This window comes from Prunus mume, linkage group LG8, assembly GCF_029339155.1.
Source record: "Prunus mume cultivar Tortuosa linkage group LG8, ASM2933915v1, whole genome shotgun sequence".
Lineage (NCBI taxonomy): Eukaryota > Viridiplantae > Streptophyta > Magnoliopsida > Rosales > Rosaceae > Prunus > Prunus mume.
The window spans coordinates 13,046,876-13,071,259 of record NC_142705.1 but is presented as its reverse complement, the minus strand read 5'-3'; the positions used below and the strand labels follow the sequence as shown (position 1 = coordinate 13,071,259).

General features: G+C 35.2%; 3 protein-coding genes across 8 annotated transcripts; 1 reads left to right on the top strand and 2 right to left on the bottom strand.

Annotated features, from left to right (window-relative positions):
* Positions 1-11,213: 11,213 nt before the first annotated feature.
* LOC103339347 (asparagine--tRNA ligase, cytoplasmic 1-like) lies at positions 11,214-13,246 on the top strand. The gene is made up of 6 exons (XM_089042814.1): positions 11,214-11,349; positions 11,428-12,018; positions 12,095-12,351; positions 12,439-12,568; positions 12,682-12,740; positions 12,921-13,246. Exons 2-6 carry the CDS (start codon positions 11,428-11,430, stop codon positions 13,102-13,104), a joined length of 1,221 nt encoding a protein of 406 aa, XP_088898940.1. The 5' UTR covers positions 11,214-11,349; the 3' UTR covers positions 13,105-13,246.
* A 675-nt stretch (positions 13,247-13,921) lies between these two features.
* Positions 13,922-20,424, bottom strand: NEK5 (Serine/Threonine kinase catalytic domain protein). Of its 6 annotated transcripts, none has more exons than XR_016122693.1 (14): positions 19,380-19,976; positions 18,970-19,036; positions 18,234-18,299; positions 18,053-18,099; positions 17,469-17,514; positions 17,298-17,378; positions 17,178-17,220; positions 17,020-17,069; positions 16,638-16,719; positions 16,497-16,546; positions 16,304-16,377; positions 16,128-16,179; positions 14,812-16,041; positions 13,922-14,407 (listed from the first exon to the last, which is right to left on the bottom strand). XR_016122693.1 is itself a non-coding variant. In XM_008242623.2 (14 exons), exons 2-14 carry the CDS (start codon positions 19,496-19,498, stop codon positions 14,875-14,877), a joined length of 1,944 nt encoding a protein of 647 aa, XP_008240845.2. In that variant the 5' UTR covers positions 19,499-19,514; positions 20,320-20,424; the 3' UTR covers positions 14,660-14,874. The 6 variants fall into 6 exon arrangements, 5 of the variants coding, with proteins under 5 accessions (XP_008240845.2, XP_008240846.2, XP_008240847.2 ...); XM_008242623.2 differs by lacking the exon at positions 13,922-14,407 and adding an exon at positions 20,320-20,424 and having other exon boundaries at positions 14,660-16,041; positions 19,380-19,514; XM_008242624.3 differs by lacking the exon at positions 13,922-14,407 and adding an exon at positions 20,019-20,342 and having other exon boundaries at positions 14,660-16,041; positions 19,380-19,514.
* Positions 20,425-21,203: 779 nt separating this feature from the next.
* LOC103339345 (chaperone protein dnaJ 6) lies at positions 21,204-24,116 on the bottom strand. The gene is made up of 8 exons (XM_008242621.3): positions 23,856-24,116; positions 23,603-23,701; positions 23,402-23,503; positions 23,066-23,125; positions 22,857-22,963; positions 22,694-22,776; positions 21,680-21,770; positions 21,204-21,586 (listed from the first exon to the last, which is right to left on the bottom strand). Exons 1-8 carry the CDS (start codon positions 23,982-23,984, stop codon positions 21,382-21,384), a joined length of 876 nt encoding a protein of 291 aa, XP_008240843.2. The 5' UTR covers positions 23,985-24,116; the 3' UTR covers positions 21,204-21,381.
* Between the last annotated feature and the right edge of the window lie 268 nt (positions 24,117-24,384).

Here is a 24,384-nt window from a genome sequence, read left to right as displayed (position 1 = left end):
GATTTTGGTATATTTGGACATGATAAGATAACGAGTTGAAAATATGCTTGAAATAATTTCATACTACACTAAACTAATGCGCGTTATATATTGAAACACGACAGGTTGCCACGTCTATGGACACACTCATCCTAAAAATTCACAGTATCCCAAAGCAAACCTTAAAATTTTGTCCCGAAAAAACTATTTGCCTAAAAGAATTTTAATTTTATTAATCTTAAAACTTGGAAAAAAGAAAAGTAAAACCTAAAAATATTGAAGAAATACAGACATGAATAAGAATATTTGTATTCTCTCTTACAATGATGTTTTTGTGTTTTTCCCCTTGAAAACACTAGGCTATTGAGATCTAATCAAGAGAAGATTGAGAATCAAAAAGTTAAAAACACCATTCAAATTCCTAATGTCATGCAAAGCCAAACACGCAAGTACTACAACACTTACTTGACCACAAGTGTTTCATATTCTAATAATAACCAAAATTCTCCCTATAAAATTGTTCATAATTGATTTGCTCAGTATTAATCAGCCTTAATCAGTTGCTTGAACCAAAGCAAAACTATCAAAGTGTTCTCATTATTTTCATCTCTAAGCCAATCAACTCAAAGCTCACATTCATCAAACACCAACCATGGACATGAAGATCAAGATCTCCCTTGCCATCCTTCTATTTGCTGCCTTGATGAGTGTGGTCTTGGCTGATAATAAGGAAGCCCATCCCCCGAAGCACTCCGGCGGGGCACATGCCCCGAAGCACTCAGGTGGTGGCACGCATGCCCCAAAGGGCGCAGCTTCCGCCCCAGAGGGCACAGCTTCAGTCTCAGCTGAAGCTCCTGCCGCGGCAAAGGACTCCGCTTCAGCCCCGCAAGCATCAAGCAGTACTACCCCCACTACATTGTCCCTTGTTGGCTCTTTGGCTGGTGCCTTCCTTTCATTTTTCTTTGTCTATTACTTGCAATACTAATTAAGCTCGGAGAATAGGAGATTGTTTTTAGCTATATATATGAAGGAGAATGAGGTAATGACGAGATTTTTATGTACTTGGAAGAACATGGTGGTCTATATCTTTGTTTTGGATATATTCACCATTAGATAATCATCGAGTGAAGTTTGCACGCCAATCACCTTGTCATTTTAGTTACATTAAGCAATATACACTCTATTTTTTTCAAATGTTCTTTCCATTTCAGAATTATTTTATTATATTTTATATATGTTGAAAGATTGTACAAATTAATTTAATGTTTAATGAATTTATATGGGACCTTTGCATCGATGGGTTTCGAAATGAGGTTTGATCAAGGTTGATCATTAAGTAAACTTGATACCATCCTAAGTGATATTCAATTTTGACAGTGGATGAAATAATACGTGTATCTACTTGGTGATTCTTCATCATCTTGATGAATAGTATGGGAAGTCTACTTGATTGTTTTATTTTTTGCCAAATGTTTGGCTGGTTTTTCCCTAGTATGAAGGTCTCCCCTTTTGAATAAGGATCGAGTATCTCTTAATACGAAAGATTCAACACTGTTAGCTTCTGTTTAGCTAATGTTTTTAGCTTTTCTTGACAAATTTGTAATCTTGTATGTAATCAATTAAGCTCAAGAAATTTAGGGTAGTTTAAGTTTGCATTTCAAGATGATTACAGAAGTTGAGATCAACCTTGTCATGATTCAAATGGAATCAAGATCCTTGAAGGTAAAAATCATACATTGCATTGCATGCATTATAGTGTTCTTATGTATGACTAGTCAAATATGCATGTCTATTCATCTTTAGTTGTCATGTATGTAATTCCTCTTAGCTCATCTTTAAAAATTAGGAATATTTGCTAGAAAGTTGAAGTACATTGAAGAGCTTTTGAGGCTACAAAACAAAGATAATTTGTGCATTCATTTATAATGGGCATCCTTAGGAAAATTAGCATCTACATCACAATACTTTGTCTAGATGACTATATAGGCCAAATATTTCTAGCACAATATTTTTAATCAAGGCACATGATTTTGCTTATGATAAGTCTAATAATTGGCTCCCAAGTGTCCTTTTGACCTACCAAAAATGCTGGGGCTGGTTTGGACTCACCAATTCTCTCATTTTACATTTTTCATATGGATTTTGAGAGAGAGAGAGAGAGAGAGAGAGAGAGAGAGTGTGTGTGTGTGTGTGTGTGTGTGTGTGTGTGTAGTGCGCTGGACGAGCACACACGTGTGTGTTCTAGTGAGAGATTGTGCATAAATTAAGTTTTTCCTTCTTGAAGAAAAGTTCACGGGTTCTTGAATTCCTTTTGGGGCTTTCATTGTGTTAGGTTAGCTTTTGCTACTTGTTTAATTTTTGGCTTCTTAGACAACACTATATTTGCTATTGTAAAATCACCATGCTCAAGCTTAATTAGTCCAGAATAGATTAGGATTGAAGAGGTCTACTATGACTAAGACAAAGTGTGACTTAGTGCAAATAAAGAGAAAAAAATAAAAATCATGCATTGCATATTTTAGCTTAGTTGAGTAAATGTGATGACTAGTCATCCATTAGATTCACTCACGTGTTCCATGATTAGCCAGTTTTGGTATTGTCATAACAATTTTGTTTGTCTTATTATTACGCCAATCATTAGTCGACATCGAATTTCCTTTTCTTGCCTAGATTTGGGGGATAAAATATATTTTTGGCTCTAGTAGCCGTCATAGACTCAGTGTGGAATATTGTGTGCTTCATCGTTCTTCCCTTCATTCTAAGGTCTGCATATTTTCCAAAAAAATGAGATTTTTGAAAATCTGCTTTGGTTATCTGATATATGCATCTAGTCTGTAGGTTATATCACTAGTTAGATTAGATTCTTGTTGATTTCTTCAAGAGGATTGATTTGTTGATTTCTTCAAGAGGATTGTTTCTTGAAGAAATCGACAGTTTCTTTTTGAATTTATATCGCATTCATTCTCAGAGGTCTTCCTGCAGCACTTGTTCTTTCAATTTCAGTTGTATTTCAAGGTTGCTAGTTTACGAACATGGGGTTTTTGCTCTAGGTTCCTAGGTTTGTTCCAAAGGGTTGTGTTGTCCATTATGTTTTTCAAGGTTGCTAGTTTACGAACATGGGGTTTTTGCAATTGTACACTTTTATTGTACCTATTATGCAAATGAAATGTAGTTGTTAGCTTTCAGTAAGTGGTATGAACAGTTGTTATACTATTCATATTTGCAACTGAGTTGATTTCAATGACATAGTATTAACAATGTACTTCTATGACATAGTATTAACAAATTTTCAGTAACAAAGCATGCTCTATATTTTGCTCTATATATAGCTGTGCACTTGAAGTTTATGATATGTAGAATGTGATTTTAATAGGAAGATAGTTCTATGATATAGTATTAACAATGTACTTTTTTTTCCTTCTTGTAGAGATATTTCGTTTTGTCTTTGCTATTGTTTATGGTGAAATTGTGGACGATTGGAGGTGGTATTTGCAAATATATTGAACGTCTTGCTGGGTTTTTTTAATTTTTTTTTTTTGTATGAAATGGTATTAACAACACTTTTCTATGAAATGATATTAACATTGTACTTCATGATATGATATTAACAATGTATTTCTATGACATGAAATTAACAATGTACTTCTATGATATCGTATTAACAATGTACTTCGGGCTTGCTGGGTTTTTTTTGTGTGGTCAAATCTGGGCTGGGCTTACTGTATTTTGGGTTTTTTTTAAGTCTTGTATTGGACTTGTTTTAAGTTAATAAATGGCAAAGATGTAATTTATAGGAACTTCAACACTCATTTTTTAGGTAGTAAATGGTTTTTGGGTATGTTTCTAAAGTGTATTCCATATAGTTTTTTTTTTTTTTTTTTGTATAATTTCAGGTCCTATTTTGGTATATTACTAAATCTCCCTTAAAAAATAATGTACCTACTTTTTAAATAATTTACCGATACAATCTAATTAAATTAGCATACCTATTTTTTTTTAAATGACATATAGGTAAATTAGTATGATATTTTTGAACTAGTATACCTACAAAGTATAAGTAAATTAGTAGGTGAATTTTGTACTTAGTATAGCTGCAAAACATAGGTAAACAATCTTTACAAGTGTAGGTAAATTAACCTAAGAATACCTACAAATTACTATAGATAAATTAGTGGGATCTTTTGTATGCAGTAAGTGTATTATGATCTTATTTCTGTAGGTGTATTGCTATTGCTTGTATATGTAATTACTGCTTACGTCTTTTACAAATTTCATGGTTGGCATTAGTATTGATTAAGTCCATTACAATTTTTTTTTTTGAAATTGCTAATAATTTACATTCATTACTAATTAAGATGGTAAAATTTTGCGTTTTAATACCATATATAGTTGGATGGCATCAATTGTAAAATAGTTTAAAATAATAGGATAAATGGTAGCCTATTTTAAATTTGGGTTCTGGTTGGAGATTATAAAATGGGTGGGTTATTGTTTAGAATATATGAGTTTCACAGGCCTTTCACCTAACATCTCTTTAAATTATAAGGCTATTTGGTTGTCAATTTTGTTTAAAGCTTTTAGCCTTTCAAAATTACACCATTTTCGAAAAATTCCTGAATTCGCTAATGGCTACAGCAGCAGCTCCATGCCCGACAATTGCCGCCTTTGCTACCTTTCCCACTGCAGGGTCTTCTGGTGCCTCCCTTATGTCTTTCTTTGTCTATTGCTTGCAATACTAAGCTCTTTATGTTGTACCTAGAAATGTGATTATGGAAATGAAGTATATGTGTACCTGGAAAGAAAAATCATGGACTGTATCTTTATTTTGGATTCAATCACACAATCACCCTTGTCGTTGTAGTTATATTAGCCAATATGTAGTACTATAGTAACACTAGGGGGCATCTAGTATTGTTCTAAATATTATGGTAGTTGTATCATTTGTCTCATCATCTGCTTTTAATAATATTTCTTGCTTTTACCTTAAAAAAAAAAAAAATCCTAAATGCTCAAAGTCCTAAACTGACCCTATTTCGAAACCTTACAGTTTCATGGTGAGGATCAAAGTGTTTTTCTAAACTGACCTTGATACAAGTATCAAATATCAAGAACTTAAAATGTAATACAAAAAGAAAAGAACGACATCGATTTCGGTAATTATATATGTGCTCTAATATTCGGACATCCAATTCCAAAATAGTAATCTTACACTCCTTAATGAAAAAAAGATATAAGAAAAAGATGAGTGAAGGATGACTATTTTGGAGTACTAATAACAATAAATCCTTTAATATTTTCTAACTCTTAAAATGAATCTCATTGTAACCCGATATTATCCAAATATGATGCTTGTTTGATATGGTTTGATACAAGTTCAATCAATAATTTGATAGGATTAGACAGTCCTAATCTCTTGGACTACAGGGGTCCAAGAGATTTATGATCACTCACCATTTGATGTAAATTCAACGGTTTACTTACTCTTGCACTCTTTTTAAGAAACTTTTTTAAACCATTAGATTAATATTCAACGGTGGGTAACCAAAATCTTGGACTCTTGTGGTCCAAGAGATCGAGACTGTAAGATTAGAATACAATAATCTGCTTATAATGCGATTCAAATTTGGATATATAGGCTTATTTGTTGATAGTTGAGTCATGACCAGTTTTGTCTTTCCCAAATATCAAGGAATGCTTAGTTGCGTCAAAAATCTTTATCCCCTTGTGTCCATATATAGCCTAAGTGTTACGAAACCATACAACTGTTTATACTTGTATCTATAGCAGCAGCATGGTAGAACAACCCCATAAGACTAGAGAAATTGTAAAACGTTTGACCAAAAGAGAAGTAAGAATGTGTAAAAACGAGATTTATTTGGATACGTTTCATACCACTCGAATGAAAAAATAAAAAACAAGTGTTAACAAAATTCCTCATGACATGCAAAACCAGACACGTAAAAGACCTATTCCTAACTAATAGCACAACTGAAGACAAGTGTTTCATTCTAAAAATAACCCAAAGTGCTCCCTATAAACCTCTCCAATATTTCCTCACTATTCCTCACACTTGCAAAAACTAGATCAAAGCAGAGCAGTAAACAAACAAGTTCTTCCATATTCGTCTCCAGGAACTCTAGATTTATTTTCACTTCAAAGTTCACATTCAACAATTATCAATATTCAACATGGACATGAAGAAGATCTCAATTGCCATCATCTTCATTGCTGCCTTGATGAGTGTAGTCTTGGCAGCTGAGAAGAAGGAATCCCCCAAGGCTGCTGCCCCCAAGGCTGCTGCCCCTGCCCCGGCAAGCGGCGCCACCGCCACCACCTTTTCGGTTGTTGGGTCTTTGGCTGGTGCCTTAATTTTTGCTTTCTTTGGCTATTACCTTCAGTAATGGTTCAGATCAGAGAATAAGTCATTCTTGTAAGGGAAATTAGGAAAATGAGATTCATGAGATCGTGATGGATTAATTTCGAAGAGAAGAAAGGATCACGTTTATTTCATGTATTTTGACTGGCTATGCTAGTTTCGTTAATTGAATATTGCCTCTATTCTTCTAATTGAATTGCCAATCTTATTGAAAACAAAAGTGATTATTGTCCAAAAATAAATTCTAATTTGGATCAAGTGGTATCAAAGCATCAGGTGATTTATGGTCTTAACTCGTGGCCCAAAAACTTGTAGGTCCTTGGCCTTTGGGTACGTTTGAATTGAAAATAAAAATAAAAATTGAGGATCAAGTCTTGAGATCCAGGAGAATTTATCAAAAATAGCCAAAACTTGACTCCTAATTTCAAAAATGTCAGTTTTTGTAAAATATTTCAAATATAACAAAAAAAACTCACCTAAATAGACACAAATGCCCTCAAATTTAAAATCCACATAAACCTACAAAAGAAAACCCTATTAGATTGGGAATCTTTATACATATGTTTGCATACGTATTTCTGCCTTAGTCAAACGGTGAGTGCAGTTTTTCCTTGATTCTTCGTTCAATTTCTTCTTCGTTTAATCTTCATACTAAATTATATTACATATAGGGCATCCAAAAACCATTGAAAAACAACATTTTTTTGTTGGTGAATTAAACAGAAATTGTATACTGTGAATCTGAATTGTGAAGCATAAGAAACATAAGCCAGACTTTTTTCATTCACATCAAGATAAAAGTTTCCTCTGTCTGCAGATTATTGCACTTTAAACTTCCTTGCCTAACTTCTAACTTCCCTTTTAAATTTAATTTGCATTTTAGTATGTAATTTTCTAGGAGCAGCGTTCTAGAACTTATCATGGGATTCCTATTTTATTAATCTGCTTTAGTTTTGTTTGCTGCATATTATTAAGTTATTAGCTATTTTACTAATGTTGTGTTGGATAATGCCAAGATTGTATGTGTAGGGGGCCGAACCGTAATACAAGTATAGGAACATAAAAAATCAATCTTGCATCAATAATATATATATATATATATGAAAAAATGGACAATTTTTTTAGAACTTTGTACTCAATTTCATGTATCAAAACGGAAAAGTCTACTGATAAAATCTCATTTTCTTTTAAATATTTATTTTCTATTCCTTTTTTTTTTTGTCAAACTATTTTCTATTCCCTTGGCTCATCGGTTTGATTATTAGAGGATTAATACTTCCTTTTTTTCTTTTTTTTTAATGTCAGTTGTGTAATGGGCCACAAACATTTTATACATAATTATAAATGAAGTTATTATGGATTGCAATTGGGGGGCCATTAGAATGATTATATGGTTTGCATTGTTAAATATATGAACAAAAACCCAGGCTTTACTGTGTTAAGAACAAATTGTGGAGGGACTATACCTCTGCCCCTAGTTGGATTGATACTTTTAGTTTACTTAGGTTACTTTTGATGCGAGTGTGTTCTCTTCTACACATTGTCCATAATCTATTGCATCACCCTTTGAAAACAAATTTATTCATTTATCAATAAATAGGATGATATAAATCAATTTATGTTCTTCTATACAAACATGGGTTAAAAATATTTCGAAGTTTTATTAATAAAGTTTCTTTTTCAGGTTTATGTGGGTTTTAAATTTGAGGGTATTTGTGTCTATTTAGGTGAGTTTTTGGCTATATTTGAAATGTTTGACAAAAATTGACATTTTTGAAATTAGGGGTCAAGTTTTGGCTATTTTTTATAAATTCTCAAGATCCTGAGGGCTCTACCTCATAGAGAAGTGTTCTGATCAAGGATTCGGATCCTCTGTTTTGATTTTCTCTATCATAATTTGATTAACTTTTGCTCTCCATATGCCACCTCATTAAATTTAATCCAAGGGTGTTGAGAGTTGACACATCACAATATTTTATTTTTAAAAAATAATTTGCGTAAAACATAAAATAAAAACTAAAACCCTAAAAACTTCCTGCAGCGCCTCTCCTCTCTTCTTCTTCATCGTTTCTCTTCTTCTTTTTTCTTCTAATTTTTCTTTTCAGTGTCTTCTAATTACGCCCAATAACTTATTCTACCCCTTTGATCATATAATCTTTTTTTTTTTTTCATATACTGATTCTGATATGGGATGAAAAGAAACTGTGAGGTGCTGTTTACATGCTGAGAGACTTGGTTTCCTTCCCCTTACTGACCAAAAAAACAAGAAGACTTTGCAGAAAAGGGAGATGATTCTTGTGGAGTCGTGAAAAGAAATTTTATTTATTTTTTTAAAAAAGGGAAGTTGCAGGCTCGTTCAATAAGGTCTACTTTGTTTGCTGCAAGTAATTTCCTATTTATATTGTAATCCTTGTACGACAAGGATTGTTTTTTAGGCTTATAAGAGTTCTGGGATTACATCAAATCCTATTTAGACAGCAACTATTTGAAAATCAAATTTCAACACCATCAAACAAAGTCTGAAAGCCACAACCCTTCAGCTTAGTGGCTCATCTCATCTTCTCTGCAATCGGGTAAGTTTTCGTCAGGTTTCTTATTGGTTTGATTTATAGCTTCATGTGTGTATGTAATTCGATTTCGTTTACATGAAGTTTGTCATTTGGCCTGAAACATTAAGTGATTTCAGACATCCGTTGATCCATGTTGCCTCTTCCAAAATCTTTCCTTTCCAACACACGAATGATCTAGAAATTCCCAATCAATGGTTGTAAACTTTGCCATCCTATTTTGTCTCAGATATTATCCATTGGGATAATTTCAGACCACCTTGTGTTTTGCTCTGTATCCTTGACATAGCCATGGTCTTTTGTATTGGACTTTTGAAAGCGAAAAAAGAAAACATTGAATTGCCTTCAATGGTAGGTTGGTAGTTGTGTTAAACTATTGCGTTTCTCTCTTCTTTTTTTATTTTTTATTTTGTATGAAATAGGAAGTAAAAGAACTAAAAGTGATTTTGAGGACCACCAATATACTTAATAAAAAATAAAAACAGTCAATTAAATAAAGTTTTAAAAAATCTCCTTTATTAAATAGGAAGTAGACTTTTACCCAAATAAAAAAGGATTGTGATTTTAATTTTTATTCCTATACAAAGCAACATAAACTTAGTTTGAAGCAGTTGCACACATCAAAAGAAAAAAAAAATTGAATTTGGTTGTTTGCTCTCCAAGCTCCTGCTTCAAATTTTTTAATTCCAAGTTAGATAACTTTACATAGTCACAGTTTTCTTCCTTTGTTTATTTATTTTTTATGAGAATATATTTGTGTATGTTTATATGAGTGAAATTTTTTTTGCATAGAATATGAGAATATAGTTATATGTTTTACGCATAGAATATGAATTTTTTTGGGTGGTAAAATTTATGAATCATGTCCTTCATAAAATTTGTAATTGGTTTGTAGATGAAGAAACAACCTAGAATTGATGGATTTTAAAAATAAAAAAAACATACTGAAATATCTGAAGTTATCTCATATGTACCTAATTCTAATATTGAGACAGGAGCATCTGAAAATCGTTTTGATTATGTACATCAAAAGGGAAATTGCAGAAAATTTTGATATCTAATTAAATAAACAATTGTTTTCTGTCTTTTATTTTTTCAAACATTGTTAAGGTTGAAAAATTGAAATTTTTTAAGGCAAAAAAGTCGTTTTTAGTCCATGTTGTTTCAATTTGATCAATTTTGCCCCTATAGTTTTCAATTTAAGCAATTCAATGACAAATTACAATTTCTGTCAAAATAGATTAACTGCAGTTAGTTGTTGAGGGGCATTTTGATCCAAAAATTAAAATTTCTCTATTGTTTAAATTAATTGAAAAAAAATTAAAATCAAATAAACACAAGAATCAAATAATAAATAACTTGTAACCAAAAAAATAAATAAATAAATAAAAACAAACAAACCCAGATCACCTACCTCCCAATGGGAGGGGAGAAGAAAAAGGCGGCCCAGGTAACTCTCTGTAGGGGGAGGATGGGTTTGGATCTGTGATGGGGGAGGAGGGGTGGGTCTGTGGGTTCTGGGTTCGTTTGGGGGTTGGAGCTTGTGGGTGGTGGTTATGGGGGAATTGGGGGAGAAAACATCCGCGCGCAGGAATCTTCCTTATTTTTTGGGTTACTTTTTTTTTTTAAATAAAATGTGTGTGTTTTTTTTTTCGGGGTTTTAGTTAATTTTTTGGTTACTTTTGTTTTTGGACCGAAATGTCCCCCAATGACTAACAGCAATTACTCTATTTTGACAGAAATTATAATTTGTCATTGAATTGCTTAAATTGAAAATTAAAGGGACAAAAATGATCAAATTGAAACGATAAGGATCAAAATGATAAAAGTGGCAAACTACAAAGACCAAAAATAACTTTTTGTCATTTTTTAATGTCTTGTTTGTGTATATGTTTGTTTGTTTCTTACGTTTTTATGCATAGAATATGAAACGTAGGATTTGGTTATATATTTGTTTTTTTTATGTTTTTGTGTATAGAATATGAATTTGTTATTGATTAAAATACGAGTTTATGAATTTGTTATTAATATGCAAATAATGTGAGATCAAGTTAAAAGTTTGAGCTATATGATGGGTTAGCAGGGCAGCAGGCCCAGGTTGGTGGGTGGGTGAAAACTGGCCGGAAGGCAGACAAGGATGCATTTGCATTCCTAGAGCTGAATGATGGGTCATGCGCTAGCAACCTTCAGGTCATTGTGGAAGCAGACAAGGGTGACCTTGGGCAGCTTGTGCTGACTGGTACATGCTTGCTAGTGGATGGCGTGCTTAAGCTACCTCCAGATGGGAAAAAGCAGAAGGTGGAGCTTCAAGTCCAGAAGGTGATCCATGTGGGTGTGGTTGACGCGTCGAAGTACCCATTGCCGAAGACCAGGCTCCCCCTTGAGCTTCTGAGGGACTATGTCCATTTGCGTGCCAGAACCAACACAGTAAGTAACCCTGTTTGCATTGTAGGACTTGTTGTGCTTTTGGTAACTAGTGTTTGATTGTCGTGTATTTGCTTTCAGATGGGCGCGGTTGCTAGAATCAGAGATGAACTGTCATATGCAACCAAGAGATTTTTCCATGAGCATGGATTCCGCTACGTGAACACTCCAAATATCACCACCAGTGATTGTGAGGGTGCTGGTGAGATGTTTCAAGTCACTACCTTGATTAGTGAAGCTGAAAAATTGGAAAAGAATCTGATTAAGAACCCTCCTCCATCAGAAGTAGACATAGAATCTGCCAACCTTATTATAAAGCAGAGAGGAAATGATGTTGCTCAACTCAAATCTGCTAAAGCAAGTAAGCAGGAAATTGGCGCTGCTGTGGCTGAGCTTCAAAAGGCAAAGGAGAATGTCTTGAAGATGGAGGAGAGATCTAAGCTTCAACCCGGTATCCCTCAAAAGGATGGGAAGATTGATTATAGCCAAGATTTCTTTGCCCGTCAAGCCTTTTTGACTGTTTCTGGCCAACTACAACTCGAATCTTACGCATGCGCTCTTAGTACCGTCTATACATTTGGGCCAACTTTTCGAGCTGAGAAGTCACATACTTCAAGGCATTTGGCAGAATTCTGGATGGTGGAGCCAGAAATGGCATTTGCAGAGCTTGAGGTACGTGAAGCTTAAATTTAGTGTAGTTCTTTCAATATACATTTATGATTTTAATGTTTAGTTTGTGCATATGCAGCATGATATGGATTGTGCAGAGGATTATGTGAAATTTATGTGTCAGTGGTTACTTGACCATTGTATGGAAGATATGGAATTTTTTGCTGACAAGATTGATAAAAGTTGCCTTGACCGTATAACAATGTCTGCTAAAACACCATTTGCACGGATTACTTATACAGAAGCAGTGGAGCTGCTAACTGAGGCTGTGAAAAATGGTAAAAAGTTTGAGAACCATGTAGAGTGGGGGATTGATTTGGCATCTGAGCATGAAAGGTAGTTTCATAGCTTTATTCCGTTGTTCGTATTGTTACAGTTTCTGATTAAATCAACTTACCAATTTATCGCTTTGGTTTCGTGCAGATACTTGACTGAGATTAAGTTTCAGAAGCCTATTATTGTTTACAATTACCCTAAAGAGATCAAAGCATTCTACATGAGGCTCAATGATGACTCAAAGACAGTGGCTGCTATGGATGTCCTGGTACCAAAGGTGGGCATTATACTCCGAACATTAAATTTATATCATTGAGTTCATTGCTCTGTTGTATATACTTGAGCATTGTGTGTAATTTGTGTGCTGTTTATGTTTTTCTTATATTTCAGGTGGGTGAGTTGATAGGGGGAAGCCAAAGGGAAGAGCGTTATGATGTTATGCTGAGCAGGTATGAGTGTTTTGGTCTGTTTTAAGTAATTTTTATCTGCATCTGTTTTTTTTTTAAACTTTTTTGATGGCTTGTGCACAATGTTTTCCATAGCAGCTGTTTTGCCCCTCCCCATAATTTGAGTAATGGATAGTCTGAACTGAGAAATGTATGTATTGTTTGATGAAACTATTATTGCAGGATGAAGGAGATGGGGCTGCCAATTGAGCCATATGAGTGGTACCTTGACTTGCGGCGCTATGGGACTGTAAAGCATTGTGGTTTTGGTTTGGGTTTTGAACGAATGGTTCAATTTGCTACTGGGCTCGACAATATTAAGGATTGTATGCCATTCCCTAGATCTGCTGGAAGAGCAGATCTTTGAATTAATTACTAGTCTATGTGTAGCAAATTCTTTAAATTTTATTTTAGGCGAATTTTGTACCTATATTTTTGGTGTACTTATCAAACCAGTTTTTTTTTCATTTAACTATGTATGGAAGGCCTATGCCAACTGTTTAGCTTAAGTTCTGAATTTTTCATAACCAACTGTGAGTATGCGCTTAAAGATGATCAATGGTCAAAGATATGATTCAATATGAAGATTTATAAGAATTGTCAACGGGTTCTAGCCAAGTGAAAAATGATATTGACTTGCAGGTTAGTAGTCTCATGTTCGAGCCTCCATGATACTGTGATAGTGTGTGAGTGAACAAAATTCGTGCACAAAAAATAAACTCGTATATGATGATACTAAAAATATAAAGGCATAAACTCCTATAGAAATTCTCAGCCGTAAATAGATGATTTGGAAATTTTTGACATGGTAGAAGAAAAGAAACATTTGTTAACTTTGGATACATCAAATTTGAACAATCGAACATCATCACATCACATTATTGGATGTTCCATGTTTAATCCTTGATAAGTATATATTGAACAGATAATGTAGAAATGCTTTTAGAAAAATGCCCAAAGTGACATTTTTTCTTGTGAAGATTAATAGGGTGCAGGGCCAACATTGCACCAAACAAATTAAAATGGTTGTTTCTTAATTTGGTTCCATTTTTCTTGTTTATTTCATGCAAATTAAGACATTTGAATTCGTTTCTGACCACTAATATGCAAAAATACCGTTCAATAATTCCTTATACCGTGCAAAACCAAGCATGTAATGACCCATTTTTAACCAACAACAACTGTTTGATTCTAATAATAACCCAAAATGCTCCCTATATATTGAACTCTCCAATTCATCTACATTCATCAGCACCTGCAGTAAACAAAGAAGAAATAAAAAGTTACTTCATATTCATCTCTAAGGCAGCTGTTGTTGATCAACTTATTCTCACTTCAAACAATTCATCATGGAAATGAAGAAGATCTCCCTTGCCATCATCGTCGTCGCTGCCTTCGTGAGCGTAGTCTTGGCAGCTGACCTCCCCAAGGACCCACTAGCAGCTGCTGCTGCTGCTGCTCGTGGTGTTGGTGCTGCTACCCCCAAGGCCTCAGCAGCCCCCGTGGGCTCAGCCGGTACCACCACAAGCTCAGCAGCCTCCCCAACTCCTTCCTCTGCAACCGGCACACCAACCTCAGCTCATGCCCCCAGCCCATCAGGCGCCGCCTCCGCCATGCCCGTTGTCGGCTCTTTGGCTGGTGCCTTCCTCATGTCCTTCTTTGGCTATTACCTGCAGTAAGCTCAGGGAATACAAAATTCTTGATGAGACTATGAGAGTTAAATAAGTACTTAGAAGAAGGGATTCCCAAGAGAAGTAAGGATGTTTATTTATGTTATCAATGTTGTTGAATCTTAATGATTTATATATTCTACTTGCTTAAATTCAGTTGCCTGTTTTCTTTCAAAACTTTGTTCTATTCTATGGCTCACCTCATAAGGCCAAAACTAAAAGAATAAATGTAGCATGCAATTACAATGCATATTTAGACAGCAGTAAAAGTTTTCACATCCAATTTCTATTACGGCCAATGTTCAGTTACATTCAGCAATATGTCATTTCCGACTCTAATCTTCAATGTTCAAACACCACTCTGGTTGACAAACAAATTTATGTCAAGAAGATGAAACAAATACCTTTTCTTTTCTTTTCTTTTGTAAACAAGATTGAATAAATTACAGACAAATGCCCATCAAAAATTAGGATCCTCCATTAGATTTTTGTGCAGACATGAGACTCTTTGTCAACCAGATGGCTGTTTCTCTAGACGAGACAGCATCTTCTCCGAATGGTCTTAGCACCCCAGCAAGCTCTTCAAGTTTGTCCTGCTTTAATAGCCGCGCACATACCTCTAACAGAGACTCCAGGGCGTCAGCTCTTTGCTGACTTGGATTTTCCCAGTCACTCTTGGAATCATCACCACCCATTGCAGTTAGTGTGCTCAAGGAGATGTCACTTGGTGCCTGATTAACCACATGAGCATCATCTTTTTCTGTCTGCGTGGAGCAATTATTATTGTCTGCCTTTGCTCCCACTTCATCTTTTTCTTTCTGTATGGAGCAATCATTTTTGCTTTCAGATGACAAGTAGTCCAGGTGACCACCTACAGGATATCCGTTGGAACTTTCCTTCGGTAAACAGCTTCCGGGTTCCACCTCAGATTTAGCTGATGACGAGCATTTATCATCAGGGGATCCAACTTTGTTGGCACAGCCTACACTGGGCACCACCAATTCCCTACAATTCTCTTCTTTAGCACCCTCTCCTTCTGTTCTAGCTCCTTCAGGATCTTGTTGGTCTCTACATGCCTTTCCATCTTCATTGTTTGGAGTCTTGACATCAACCTCTGGCAACTGTTTGAAATTTGTAGCAGCAGGTTCTTCTCGTTCTTCATTTTGAGAATTTGGTGTGCTCTCTGATGTAATTTCAATGTCAGACTCGGTATTTTCCTTTTGGTGTATGCTGATAGTGTCAGCTTGCTTATCTCCATTGCAAACAGATGCTTCTGAATCAGTTGGTCCATCTTTTGAAGCATCAGTGGCATTGGATAATTCCATAGAACAGCCAACCCTCTTCATTTCAAGCTCTTCTGCACTAACTTTGAATACAGGGTTATCAATGTTTGTTATATACCTATGTGTCACATCAGCACCGCTCTCAAATGGATGGACCTTTTCCAGGTGGTTCAGTGTTCCAGCCTCTTTGTCTCTGTTGTCTTTGCCACCACTGGGTTTGCTAGGCGGTGATTTTCTAGTAGTTTTATCTTTCAAGTTGTTTACTGGCTTTACTGGAAGAAAAACAGATGATGCATTGCGACATTGAAGAAGGTATGGTTGTAAGTGCGGATGCCTTAATAACTCTGCAGCCTAACGTAATAGATTATGGGAGTATTAGAAAAAATAATGGTCCTCAAATTCTTTACATCATGCAAGTCAGGGGTTAGCTAACTCACTGTTGGTCTGTGTTCTGGACTCTTTCTCAGCATGCTCTTTATGATTTGTTTCCTGTGATCCGGAGGCCATACCATATAAGTTGATAAATTAGAAAAGAAAAGACAGGAAATATGCAGTTAGAATATTCATTTAAAATAGCACCATTATGTCTGATGATTTTGAAGATATTACTCACAGTGTGGAAGAATACACGATTGGTAGAGGAGAAATGGTGGATCTGTTAATTTTATTGATAAGCCCAGCCATGTCCTGTTTAATCAGGTAATTTATAGGATTTATTTACTCAAAAATATATGCCAACAGGTTTAGACGCATCTTTGGCAGCCAATAATATCAATGCAACATCAAATGCTCAAGCTTATACTTACAGGAGCTCTAAATGCAGGCTGATGTGCAGCAATCTCAAACATACAGCAACCTTAAAACCAATAGAAAATAAAAATTATATCTATTCAAAATCATGGGCATGAGCCTGTAAAAATATAACTATAAGATTCTAGAGTTCTTACCAAGCGACCATATATCGGATTTATAGCCATAAGGTATATCTGCAAGGAGCTCAGGACACATGTAGTTTGGAGTTCCAACAACCTATGTTGAAAATATAGGGATTGAAAATGAACTGACATAAGTGGATTTAGTGAAGTAGTTGCAGGTTTTAACAGACATTCTAGAAGTTCAGCCACAAATACTGAGGAACTATCCTCTCTAAGATAAGGTGGCCTTGTCAAACTTGGAATGTTTGAATATAGTGCTTGGTGGTGGGGAAGCAAGAGAAGTTTGTAACTATTCTATGGAAGTTTTCATGAAAGAAGAGACGTACAAAGTTTTAAGAGACAGTTCTGTAGGTGGGCATAAAGACAATTAAATAATGTAAATGCGAGTTCATACCGAAGAAGTAAGATCTTCCGTGTTGAGTAGTTTTGCGAGTCCAAAGTCACCTACAAGGTCCATGTAAGATATACATATCTTTAAAAACATCAATACATGGAAGCCAAACCTTATGCAGAAAAACATCGCTTCTCTTAGCAATCATTATGTCTACATACCAAGTCTGATGTCATTGTCCTTTGTAAGGAATATGTTGGAGCACTGCAAACATTATATTTGTATTAAAACAAACATCATATGTATTTATCTTCACTGCAACTACACGTACACTATATTACCTTAAGATCCCTGTGAAGTACACGATTGGAGTGCAAGTAGTCCACAGCTAGCAACAATTGAGTCAGCCATTTGCAGAGCTTCTGCAGGGCAAAACAGAATGGCAACAGAGAGCAGTTGGTTTCTACCCTTTACATAGGTACATATACAGGACGTGAAGTTTCACTGATTACCTCCTCTGGAAAAAATTGTCCTCTGGCCTTCTTTACCATCTCAGCTCTGTTAAGAAATGAGTTGTTTCTCATTCGTTAATCATGGGAAGTATTGTGATTGATTCTCTAATTCTTATGTAATATTGAAAAGGAAAAATCAATACTCCCTGAAGTTCCTTAAATGAGATCTTAATTCTCATCTAATAGATTAGATATAGACGGTTGAGATGCAGCATGGCTGTCCAATATCTGGTCTAAGGACTGAGAAACAAGACTTCATTGAAGGACCTTATTTATGGACTTTAGAAGAACAGGACTGAACAGTATATATACGTAGTTTAACATGTTGACTATGAAAAATATGATACTAAATTTCCTCCTATATTTCGTCCAAAAATCATGTGGATTATCAATGAGTTTCAAGCTAATATTTGGATGAGAATTAAGGACTGAAATAAGTGTTTTAACTTGTTACAGAAGCAAAAAAGATGTTTTAAAAAATAGCTGTTTCAAATCAATTCCTCATTTAAAGAAGAAAAAGGGCATTCTAGCATACCAGAGAAAACATATCTAGAACAGCAATGATCCACATTGTTGTTACTTACATGTCACCTCCTTCGCAATAGCCTGTAACAATGCATACGCAGTCTCCCTACAGAAAATATAAACGTTTAAGCATGCATGTATGAAGTGAAATATTGTTACAACAGCGAAAGACTTCTCCAAATTTATACTCTCAAGCCGTATTCAAATATAAAGAACTTTATTAAAGAATCACAGATTTACCTTGTCAACCCAAGCATCTTTATAATCCACGATATATGGATTGTTTAGCTTTGCAATTAAATTCATCTGCAAAAGAAATTGAGGGAACACATCTTTCAGTCTCACTTGAAGGACATTGACAATTAAGCGTTTCTTCATATATGGTGGGTGGAAAACTAGATAGAATATCAGAAACACATTAATGAAAAGAAAAAAAACACTAGTGATAGAGTATTGAGCTGGAGGACAAAACAAGTTTTATCGTCTTTTCTAAGTGGATATAACAGGGGATTATCCAACCAGAAGGTTACAATCCAGGATCATTGTAGTTATGAGATACATATTTCAAATGTCTGTGCAAAAGCATGCTTGTTTCTTCTGTTTTCATATGGATATCGTTTCAAGAACGCACTTCCCAGTAGATTGTTACATAAACAGATCTTGGTATTTGTACATGAATTGTAGCCCAAGAGGTAGAAATGACAGTACTGATATGGACAAGCAAAGAATGAAGTTGGAGCTTATATATCCTATTTTGATTGCCAAGAAAACAGGAAAGATGGATATTTTATGCTACATTTGATTCATTCTCAGAGTACAGCTGATACACAAAGAGGGAGAAAACAACAAAACAAAACCTAACCCTTTGATTGGTTATGTATCATGTTGAAAAATGGAACAATTTGAAAAATAAAAAATTGTAGCTGACAACCAGTTCTACATTTAACAATATGCAAACAGTTTTTGAGAAAGCAACCTCTTGGTGAGCTGTGCGTTTGAACTTCTCTGTTTGCTTAGCCAAACGAATCTTTTTCAATACATACCTATCAAAAGAAAAACTCAATAATTATTAATTAAACGCAGTTGGCAAAACATAGGTTTAATCAAGTTGAGCTGGGTACCAATCGTACTATCAATCAAATACAGAATTTTGGATTCTCGATTACCTTTCTTGTGAAAATTCATACCCTGCGATGTAAACTTTGATAAAGTGTATAGAAAAAATCAGACAGTTCCCATTACCCCATTATTCAGTTTTCTTGCTAAATTCTGTCTTTAATTACATAATTGTCTAGCAGATTACAAGAATTACATTATTTAAGAAAAGATCCCTTTAAAAGTACACAAAATTATTTTTAAAAAAAGGTTAGTAGAAAATACTCTTACTTCTTTTTCTGAGTCTTATGAAGAACAAGAAAAGCAGCTCCAAATGCCCCTCTCCCAATCTGCTCTATCACTTCATAATCCTCCATCTTTGACTTCATCTCACCATCATCAGTCTCCATAGTCACCTAATAAGACCTTCAAAACCCAGAAGATACACAGTTCAGTAAGTCAACCCAGCTTCGGTGGAAGAGTCAAAATTGCTACATTCACCCAATTTGGATCAATTTCATAACCTTCAATTCATATAGTACCAAGAAAATTTGCTGCTTTATAGCAAAATTCGACCCAAAATTTAAAAACCCAGAAAAGAAAAACTTGCAGAATTGCCAACAAACAAAAAAAAAAACGCAATAATCAGCTTGCAAAGCACCAACAGCTCTGTAATGCTCCTCACAGGGAGAGTCTTGAGACTTTGAGGCTACTAAATTTCCCAAAAACTAGAGAGATCTTATAGGTAAGAGAGAGAAAGAGGGAGGGAGAGAGAGAGATAAATGAGTAAAGCTAAATTCCAGAATAATAATGAGTATCACAACAATACATGAGACTGAGACAAAGACAGAAGGAAAGAGAGGTGGAAGGACAAACTCAAGTAAAAGCAACAAGAGCACTGAAATGATGATTAAGAGTGTGATGACTTACCCAAAAAAAAGAGTAGAGAGAGTTAGAGATGAGAGGGTGGAAGGGCAGTCTCAAAGTAAAACCAAATGAGGCAGCTAATTGTGTAATCTTTAATAAAACTATACTTAATTGGAAGTTGATTATCTACCAAATAGAAAGTTGGTTTTGTGGGGGAGAGAGAGAAAGGAGAGGGCTCGGGAGGCCAAAAGCTAAAGTGACAGGTATTGAAGAGAATGAAGACTTAAAAGAGAAAAGCAAAGCATTGCTTGCATTTTCAGATTCATGAGGAGAGAGAGAGAGAGAGAGAGAGAGAGAGTCTCACCAGGGAATGTTTTTCCAGCGCGTAGTTATGATGTCTCTGTCCTTGGAACTTAAAAATCTATTTGTTTTTTGTTTTTTGGGTTTCTATTTTGGGTTTTCTACAATTCGTGCTGGTCCACTTTAGTCGCTGTGGTTCCATTTAATACTCGGTCTCTAAATTGTTTATTACTGAAATTATTCTTTTAATATCTCATGAGTTGTCTGTATAATTCTTTAAGAAATTTGGAGAAGAAAAATAAAAACTCACCAAGATGTTTGAAGTTGACCATGATGGCTCATTTGTCTAGGAAGATAAAAAAAAGGGACTTACAATTCAAGTGATTAAGAGAATTTACTCATACACCTAAAGCCCTAAATTCGATTATCTATTCCCTCAATATCGCTTGTTAAAAGAAAAAACTAATCATGGAAACATTCTCAATTAGAGTCCAAAAACTTAACTTTGGTGATATTTCACTTTGATCTATGACTCTAATCTAGCATTTTGAAAACCTTGTATTGCGTTCATTAGGTTGACTATCAAGTCAATTGACGTGAACGTAAAATTTGTGAAAAAAGGAAATGGAAAAGATAAAAATTTACCTTATCTTTAAAGAATACTGAAAAAGAAACTAATGTTACCAACATTTTGGTTCAAAGCTTCAAAGCTACACCTAAAACACCTCTAAAAACTAAAGCTATTGGGAGATGTATCGTTCATCCCAATTTGACGGGTGATAGATACTCCGCGGTTTACCAACTAACACAGAAAAGGAATCAATATCTTCAAAATTTTCAACTGTCTAAGAAAGACTTTCAAGGAGCAATTGGCCATCTAGAAAGTTGCAGCTACCCAACACCCGAAACTTTCATTGTAACGCAAAATTCCAACACCACCAAAAACCCTCAGTGAAAAAGATAATTTAACTGGCTGGTCACAAGGACATTAGCATTGGGAAAATGCATCTAAAACTATGAACAGAAGAAAAGGTCACATACAATTTCCATGCACATTTAGATATCTAACAAAAGGGCATTACATTGTTTGCGAAAAGAAATTTGTGCACGTTATCAGGAGGTCAAGTTACTTGTGCTTTGATTTTCTGGAGGACATTTTCCTTTCAAGTTTTTTCTGTGTTGCCTCAAATTCTTCTTCTGAGGGTTCTGAAGCAGCACTACTCCCGCCGTATTTGGAAATTAGAGAAGAGAACATTGAATCAAACTGGTTTTTCCTCTCATTTCGGCGCTGAGATATGATGGCATACAGATCCTCTGACTGTTTCTTTGGTCTGTAAAATATTTAACCATAAAGGTTTTTCATTTCTTGATTGAGCTAAACATTAAATTTAAGCAATTAAATAAACTTGTAGCAAAGTACTCACTTGTCCTTCCTCCTTAGAGGGCTAGTAGGAGGTTTTGCTTCAGATACTTTCTTTGCCCATTTCGTGTAGGCTTTGGTTGATTTCAGTTCTCCTGTGAGTGAGAGAGAGAGAGTCAGCAACATGAAAGATACTCAAGCACACCCTTAAATCCAGGAAAATTCAGTATGCCAAGTACATCAATGTTGTTAACATTACTTGCAAAGAAAGTTTGATTTCCATGACTTTAAGGATGTGCCAATAACAACCATTGGAGATAAAATGAGAGACCCAACCATGACAGTTAGGCATGTTCAACAACGATTGATAGATGCACCAATCAGGAGTGACTTAATCAAGATAGATGATAGAGCTTGGATGAGTAAAAGTAATTATTAAATATATGACAGGATGTGAATTACAAGAAATGATTTGTCATAGGACAAAACGGAGGACCAAGATTCGTGTAGCCGACTCAAAATGATTGGATCAAGACTCTTATAAAGGTTCATTCGTTGAACCCAAAAAAACTGAAGCACTGTCAAGAGGAAAGAATCCAAATGGCAAGACCACACTAAGGAGCTAACTAAAGGGGGAATCTGATTCAACATTCAGGTTAATCTGAGTGTCTGCCGTTGTACTGTGGGCGTCTATAATTTGAAACAATTAAACCATGTCCAACCCCAGATTAAATGACCCTACACAAAGAATATGATGTAAGTTTTGTGGTAGGGCATCTATAAGTTGAAGCAAGCAAACCTGGTCTAAGACATCATTTAAAACAATAAATTAGGATCTTGAGTTTGACAATAAGCTTATATTCGGTAGAACCATAAAAATTCTAAATACAATGTATTAGAAATAACTAGATATAACGTAATATCATGAATTTGAAATGACTAGGTTTGATGAATCATTAAACCCATGTACTCCTTCAATCACATAGATAAACTCGCATTGTCAACAATATATTCAAGTAATTAAACTAGAAACAACTGAAAACCCTGTTTTGAAATTTAGCTTAAAAGACATCCACACCTGCAGCTATTGCCTCATCAAGAATATCCTTGAAACGGTGTGAATCAAGTTTAGGGTCTGAACAAAGCATTGAACAGAAGAGTCTGCAAGGGAAACAACTGTCAGCACCAAACAGGAAAACAAAAGGGAAAAAGGATAAACACAATGCTACTACTACCAATACCTGTTCATATTACCCTTGTACTTGCTATACAGATCAATCAAATCTTTCTTCTCTGAATCGGATCCTCTATAGTTTGCTTCAAACTCTTCAATATCAGCTTCAGTGACCTGCAATTGATGTAATGTTGTCATAAATCTAAAGAAAGCAGAGAAAGTACAAACAACATTATTACATCAAAAGACAGCATGAAGAGGTGAAAACATTGTGACCTTTTTATATATTACTCGGAAATATTCACGCAGATTTTGAACAACATCACCAGCAAGGTCCTGCTCATGAAAAAAGCACAACCAAAATAAGCACCATTTGATTAGTAAGGCAACATTGGATTTCCCAACGATCTAAACCCCCAATTTGATCTTCCAAAGTAGTTGAGTGAGTACGAAGTAGTTATTCTAATTTAAGAATACCAGGATTGACACATTTACTTGTCATTTCTAGTAATGCATCCAATTTATCACGCTACACACAGCATTGTCTAAAAATGAACGAGTTACAAAGGATGGGTTTTTCTTTAAATTGCAAAACAAAGAAATTACACTCACATCATCGTCAATGCAACCAGTCTGGTCATAGAGTGCTCGTTTCTCCTCATCCCCAAGAATTGATATCACTTTTTGCAATTGCTGAAACTTCTCTTTAGCTTCCTATAAAACAAAACTGACAAATTATATTTGCAAAAAATCCACAGTTCACAGTTGAGAGAAAATCATCAAACAAAAACACGATTTTTTTTCGACGTTCACCTCATCGCCCGGATTTTTATCAGGATGGAGTCGTAGCGCTAACTTATAATACGCCTTCTTTATTTCCTGTTGAGAGGCGCTTCTATCGACGCCAAGAACCTACAAAACAAGCATAACCTAATGCCTTAAAATCCCCAATTTTCCAAATTAGGGCAATGAAAGCTCCAAAAATCTAATTTTTCTAGCTTATAGAAAGAGATCAATAGGTTAATCAAATCACATCACGCAAATTTTGAATATAATTCTTAATCACCTCGTAGAGGGTCTTCTCGTTGGTGGAAGTGGTGTTGTGATCCTCGTCGCTTTGTTGTTCTTCTTCTTCTTCCTCGACTTCTCGTGCTTGCTTTTGCTCAGAAACCCTAGCTCTCTTTTTTTTCCCCATTTTCGAATCAGAGGTTTTGAAATTTGGAGAAATGGTTTAGTAGAAGTAGGGCTGTATTTATATGTGAACTTTCGGGGCTTCGATTTGTTCCCGCCAATTCGCTCTCCAATTTACCCTTTTCCCGCCGCGAGAATATGGTGGAAGAATTCCTTAACTCTCCTGAAGTTAGTGGACCGGACCCAGTGCCCGTGGGCGGGCAAAAACCCGATCCAACTGCCCACACCAACCAAACCAACTGAGTGGGGTCCGCTTGATTTGTCAAAGAAAATAAATTGTTGGGAGTTTCACTAAAACACCCAAAATGGAGGTTGAAATTATAAAAAAATTCAACACCCAAAACACTTTATAAACACACCCAAAATCCATCATTACACACACTCAAAATCCATTTATAAACACA